This window comes from Euprymna scolopes, chromosome 46 (assembly GCF_053919585.1).
Source record: "Euprymna scolopes isolate OS-2025 chromosome 46, ASM5391958v1, whole genome shotgun sequence".
Classification (NCBI taxonomy): Eukaryota; Metazoa; Mollusca; class Cephalopoda; order Sepiida; family Sepiolidae; genus Euprymna; species Euprymna scolopes.
In genome coordinates, this window is record NC_136527.1 from 151,815,283 (window position 1) to 151,822,394 (window position 7,112).

At 37.3% G+C, this 7,112-nt stretch overlaps 1 protein-coding gene across 1 annotated transcript; it reads right to left on the minus strand.

Moving 5' to 3' along the window:
- Window positions 1-1,232: 1,232 nt before the first annotated feature.
- Window positions 1,233-5,455, minus strand: LOC145270238 (uncharacterized). Its single transcript, XM_080125873.1, has 2 exons — window positions 4,098-5,455; window positions 1,233-1,302 (listed from the first exon to the last, which is right to left on the minus strand). The coding sequence occupies exons 1-2, from the start codon at window positions 5,453-5,455 to the stop codon at window positions 1,233-1,235; spliced, it is 1,428 nt and encodes a 475-aa protein (XP_079981999.1).
- Window positions 5,456-7,112: the final 1,657 nt, after the last annotated feature.

Here is a 7,112-nt window from a genome sequence, read left to right on the forward strand (position 1 = left end):
TGTGCAAAGAAAATACAAAAAAATGTACTTAGCTAAAAATTAGATCTTCGGTGTGGCGGCAAATATCTCTTCGACCACCATGCACGTGACGCTAAGGAAATACTGACCTTACTAAGCCATTACTAAGCTAGGTCATTGGAGTAGGGGGGCACACCTTACATTTGGTCGTTAGTGAGAGCTTTCCCTTCTTTAAGGGGAAGGAAAGGAAGAATACCAATATTCTGCTTATATATTTTGAATAGATTCTGAAAACTTCGTCACGTTTAGATTTTATAACAGTAACTTGGCCAGGCATGAATTAAATTAAAAACTGGGCAAATTAGGCTGAAAAGAAATAGAAGCAAATAGGCAATCTGAAATCAAGACAATTTCTTGTCTGAGATATTTACCAGTAAAGAAAGTCCGTGCGTCTTTTTTTCGCCTACGACTCATTTTTAGGCACAGTTAATAATTCGGGTGTTTATATGTCAAGCGGTCGACTTCATATTTAAATTAGTCTATTTCAATGAGAGTAGATTATGCATAAAAAGGAAAAAGTTCTTCTGTCATCTAAATAAGCTAAAAAGGGATTCCCCCTCCGTATTACTACGTCGATGTGACATGGTAAAAAGAAATTAGTCAGGAAATTGTTTTTAAAATAAGTGAATCAAGAATGGTCAAGATGCCTGAGAGATAAGATAAAATTACATCGAAAAAAAAAAAATAAATAAAATAAATAAATAAATAAATAAAAATAATAAATAAATAAATAAAATAAAAGGGTTAGATTTGTTTGGTTTAAAAAGAGGATAGAATAAAATATAAAATAAGATAAATTATTTAATGTTATTTGATTTGGATTTTATTTTAACAAACACATATTGAATTTTCTTATTGATATCATCAATATTTTAATAAAATTTTTATTCAATTATTTAATGTTATTTAATTTGTATTCCATTGTTACAAATACAACACATTTACTGTATTATCTTTTGGATACCATTAATATTCTTGCAATACTTTTTTTTACAATTATTGTAATATTTTCATGTTTTCTAATTTCAATTTCATCCTTCAATTGTTTGGTATTTTTTTAAATTCCATATTTTCAATTAGATTTGTATATGTATTTCTCTGCTGAATAACCTCGATATTCTGAAAATAAAGTTAATTATCACCGTATAACTTTGGTCTTTTATTGATCATAATCTATCCCCACCATAATAACAATGTAATTTATAAATTTAAATCTAGTTGCAGTGTGGACTACGTCGGTCGGATGTCGTTATGACTTTATAGTAGAGTTCAATTTCACGTTCCCTGCAAAATCAGAAATAGAATTTATCTACGTATTTTTTTATAAACACAAGCGGTTCTTCTTTAGCTGAACATTTGCTTAAAAAGCCGGCATGTGCCACGATTTTTAGCACTGACTTATTCACAATTCTGAGTCATGCTCATTCGATTTATCACCTGGAGATCTTGGAGACTATTCACGTTCGTTTTAAGAAACCTTATCTCTGCAAGAAGAGGGAATGTCTCTTAGATTTGAACGTGATCAGTCTCAAAGTGATATCGAAAGATAGTTTTAAAAAGAGGCAATGCAGATGAGTTTTAAAAGAAGGGGTAATTCCTCTAAGGGAAGTAACTCTATTTTTCAAAATACTACGGTTGAAAAGAACTTGCTTGTGAAGAGTGCGACGTTTGCGAGAAGAAAGAACTGATTCGTTCAACTTTGAAAAGAATTTCTGGCGTTTATATCACTTAACACAAATTACTTAGCTTGTCGCAGCACGAGGGAGGAGAAAGCTATCTCGGTTATTATGGCTTTCGGTCCAAAACTCATACTTTTGTGCGCTTTTTCGCATGCTCGTCACATATTCAATACTAGCAAGGACACCCGGAGTAGCTTTGGATCGTATAAGACAATGAGAAAAATTTTGAACATACCTGTTATTCTTAAGACAGAGGAAGTTTTTATGGCTATGTATCATTTGCCATCTATAGCAAAAGAATATTTTACCTACCTGTTTTCTTATTAAGACAAATTGTAAACAATAAGATGTCAGAGCACAGGTCTGACTCATTTGTTTTTGTTCTGTTGTTGGAGTGGGGCATCCTTGATTGTAGATGGATTCCCTTTATCAGAAGGCTGTTGATTGTCTGACTGATTATTGTAGTAGGTAGCGTCTAGAAGGGCGTCATTTGCAGATCGTACAGCTTAATGAAAACGATCAATGATAAGGGCATGTTTTATTAGCACATTTAAGACATTAAAATGAAGCACGCAAAAATCAGGTTACGAATATTACATATATACAAGGAATATTTATTTACACGGAAGATTACGAACATTTCATATATACAAGGACTATTTATTGACACAGAAGCTTACAAACATTACATATATACAAAGAATATTTATTTACACAGAAGATTACAAACATTACATATATACAAGGAATATTTATTTACACAGAATATTACAAACATTACATATATACAATGAATATTTACACAGAATATTACAAACAATATATATATATACAAGGAATATTTATTTACACAGAATATTACGAACATTACATATATACAAGGAATATTTATTTACACAGAAGATTATGAGCATTACATATATACAAGGAGTATTTATTTACACAGAATATTACGAACATTACATATATACAAGGAATATTTATTTATACAGAAGATTACGAACATTACATATATACAAGGAATATTTATTTATACAGAAGATTACGAACATTACATATATACAAGGAATATTGTATGTATGTATGTACACTAGCATGCACGTAGATTTTGTGTGTAATTATACACAGATGTTCGATCCTGTCGATGCGTGTTTACTTCAACAATAAGAAACATGCTGTTATGTCGATGCGTGTTTAAGCAAGGTGTGCCCTTTACTTTAACAATAAGAAACATGCTGTTATGTCGTAGGCAGGCGAGGGAAAAAGAGAAGTGTTGTCATCTCAACATCTCGAATAGAAAGAGGAAGAGAAAAAATGGAAGAGGAAACAGAGACCGCCACCTGTTGGGCAAAGATTACCGCAAGGACTTTAACCGTTGTGTATTGAAGGTATATCTATTGATTTGTATGCGGTTTGATAAATGCATGTTGGGTCTGACAGGGCGGGTTTCTATAGCGGTAAGTTGTAAGCACTCAAGCATTTATTGTATATTTTAATAGCAGATTTATTGAGTCATATTGCAAGCACTGTAGCATTTATTAAATATTTTTGAATAACCGATTTATCATTTCAAATTTCAAGCACTCGAGTATTTATTCAATATCCAATTTATCTCCAGGCAGTAAGGTGTCGATTTTGAAGATTCATTTTAGGATGTCGACATCGGGGATTACTTTTGTTCAATGTAAAAACATGTATTGGTAATTAATCTAATCAATGCTTGGATTTGTCTGTTGTCTTCTACAAACATAAATAATGATCTTGTTAATCAACTGCTTCTGGAACTCGCGGCAGTTATTCCTCAGAATCTTGCTTTCAGTGGCGTGATCTTCGGGTGGGAAGGCTGTCATGACGGCCTTCTTGTTGGATGCGATCTTGTGCAGTCTCAGGTTGGATGCTGCCAATACGGCTCTGGTCTTCTGTAGCAGGGAGATGGCATCCTTGATAGTCGGGACGGACGTTAGGCCGTCATCTACATAGAAGTTACGTCCTACAAACTCCTGTACCTCCTGGTCGCAGTTGGGGTGTCCTTGGTGCACAGACTGTCTGAGACAGTAGGTTGCTACCGCTGGCGAAGGTCTGTTTCCGAATACGTGTACATTCATCTGATACTCCCTGACCTCCCTGGTGATGTCGTTGTCCTGGAACCAGAGAAATCTTAGGAACCTCCTATGTGCTGCCTTGACTCGAAAACAGTAGAACATTTGTTCTATATCAGCCATAATGGCCACAAGGTCTCTCCGAAATCGGATCAGGACACCCACGAGTGTGTTGATTAGGTCAGGCCCAGTTAACAAGGTGTCGTTGAGCGATACCCCGTTGTATTGGGCGCTGGAATCGAACACCACTCTAATCTTCCCGGGCTTCTTGGGGTGGTATATTCCGAACGTGGGGAGATACCATCTTTCTTCGTTCACGGCCAGAGGAGGGGCAATCACGGCATGTTTTCTTTCCAGAAGTTTTCCCATGAAGAGGAGAAAGTCTTCTTTCAGTTGCGGGTTTCTCTTGAACTGTCTCAACAGGGAAAGAAGCCTTTTAGCGGCTTGATCCCTGTTGTTGGGGAGACGTTGTCTGGAAGGCTTGAAGGGTAGTGGGGCTATCCAGCTGTTGTCAAGGTCCTTTTCTAGGTTTTGCTCCATAATTCTCAGGAACATACGATCTTCAATGGAGTCTGCAGCACTCTCATCCTCTGTTGTGAGTTGAAACACTGAGTGGCCTAGCCCCTGGTGTTGAGTTTGGTGAGTGGCGGTTGGGGGTCCATACTTCTCCCTAATATGGATTAAGTTAGGGCACGGCTCGAACGTGGGGGGGTGACCCTTCATTAGTGTACTGGTGAAGAAGACACTGACGTTTTTGGTTTTAATCCTCCCGGGGCAAACGTTGCCCACCACTACCCATCCCAGATCCAATTTCTGGGCGTGGGGGGCACCGCGCGGACCGTTGATCGTTCTCCGGACCTTGTGGGCTTCGATGATGTCGCGTCCCAGGAGTAGCAAGATGGGTGCATCCGGATCCAGGGCAGGCACCTCGTCTGCGATGACTGCTAAGTGGGGAAGTTTCCGTACCACGTCGGGTGTCGGTATCTCAGACCGGTCGTCCGGGATCTCGTTGCACTCAATCAGGGTTGGCAGGGTGTATGTGGTTTTCCCATCGAGAGACCCCACCTTGTATCCTAGCGCTCTTCTTCCTGACGCCTCCATGACTCCGGCACAGGTTTTCAGGGTGTACGTTGAGGTAGGGCCCCGGTTGTTGAAGAAGTCGAAGAACTCCGAGCGAGCCAGGGACTTGTTGCTGTGCTCGTCGATCACGGCATATGCCTTAAGTGACTTTTCTTGTTCACTTGCATATATGTTCACCAAGCAAATCTTGGAGCATGATCGTCCATTTAGGCTGTCTCCACAGATTTGTAAACAATTGGTCGAGACATCCTCCTTCTCCCCGCCGTGCAACGGCATGGGTTTGGCATTGGTTGGTTGGGGTGTCGGGTGTGGATGCATCGAGCTTTCGTGGCTGTCGCTGCCACATTCTGTGCATTGTAGGATGGCCTTGCATTCCTTCGCCTTGTGGTCCGTGGTGGAGCAGCATCGGAGACACATCCCATTTTGTCTAAGGATGTCTTTCCTTTCGGACAAGGGTTTTTTCCTAAATGTCCAGCATTTTCGGAGAGGATGAGGCACGTTGTGGATAGGACATAGTCGGCTGCAGTCCTTTGGTTTAACCTCGATCTTATGGACAGACACCTCACCTTTGTTCCTCATGCATTCAGTTCATTCTTATTTTGAAGTATCTTCTAGACATTAATTGTTCATAGATGCTGTATAGAAGAGTATGTGTTGTAGTATACTTATATATATATATATATATATATATATATATATATATATGTATACATATCCTGGCTTGAAGCAGTTGTCTGTCTAGCCTCACTGATGAGCTGTGAAACAGTACTGTATGTGGATGACTATATATATATATATATATATATATATATATATATATATATATATATATATATATATATAAGATGCAATAATGATCTTGTTAATCAACTGCTTCTTCATCCCAAACAGTTCCACCTGCATTCGGTTTGTTCTTATTTTGAAGTATCTTCTAGACGTTACTGGTTCATATATGTTGTATAGAAGCTGGCCAGATAACAGCATGTGTTGTAGTGTACTGATGTATATATATATATATATATATATATATATATATATACATATATATACATATATATATATATAACATGAATATATACATGTCAAATTGTATAGCATCTACATAACCATGTTCATGTAAATATGCCTCTTGATGTATATATAGTTCTTTCTGTTTTGTTAGTATACAGCATCTATGCTGTTCTGTGTGCAGGTGTATGTACATATTAACCCTGTTTACAACTGGAACAAATAACGTACGCTTGCGGTTTTGGTGGTTTGTTATGCAGAAGGAATACATTTCCTCTGAAGATACCACTGTAAAACCAAGTAATATTTTCATATAAATTTATTCCATGGCTGTTACTTCTGTCTCGGTTGCAGTCAATTCTCTGTGTGTTCTACATCGTTACTAATTACTCTATTTTTGCTTACATGATTTGCAGAGACATAGATGAATTTGTTATGAAGATTAGTTTAGTTGATGAAGGTTGTGTCGTCTTTTATGAGCCATGCTTGGTGAAAACCCGATAAAATTGCATTGAAGTGATTCATTTGTATTTGTTAAGCAACAACAAAAGATACACTTCAGACAATAATATTTCAGATATGCTGTATGAAACTAGTTAGATAAATAATAATTCTTCACCTTGTTTTCGTTATATTGAGATATATTCAATGTCTACTTAATCCCTTGATTATTTCTTTATTTTCTAATTTTCTTCTGTGATGAGAAAACCAAGCGGATGCCAAGTATAAACCCTTTATTTTGTATCTACATACATTGTTGTGTCAGGCAGTGTAATGAAGGATCTTGCATCCACCATTATGTGACTTCGGCTTTCAACAGTTGTGAAAGAATCTGCATTGGTCGGTTTATTCTTGACCAGCCGTTTTCTTGAATCCATTCGTGTGTAAGCCTTGGTCTTGTGCAGCTATGATTAATCATTCTTCATTAAATGGAAATTTTCACTTTTAAATCATTGTAGTGAATCCTCATTGCCAATATAGTTCTGTTTCAGTTCTTCTATGAACCTGCCTGCTCTTTTATGTTGTTGCCATCCTTCTAGTCTTGTTTTCAGTTCCCTTTTTTGTATACCCCTCTCTCTGATTTCGGGCGATTAGGGTTGCTGGGTTGTCATAATCTTCTAGTGTGTTATCTAGTTTCTTAGCACTAAAATTTTCACCAAGCTTTGTAGTTGACGTCTACTGAGGCAGACATTTGGTGTGATGGTCATTCACCATTTTCATTTTGAGG

Bases quoted from the DNA above. Each gene is read 5' to 3' on its own strand.
- LOC145270238 (XM_080125873.1), bottom strand. From the start codon at position 5,455: ATGAGGAACAAAGGTGAGGTGTCTGTCCATAAGATCGAGGTTAAACCA. The intron at 1,303-4,097 runs GTATCTCCCCAC...CTGATTTTGCAG, and splicing joins GCCGTGAACGAAGAAAGATG to GGAACGTGAAATTGAACTCT.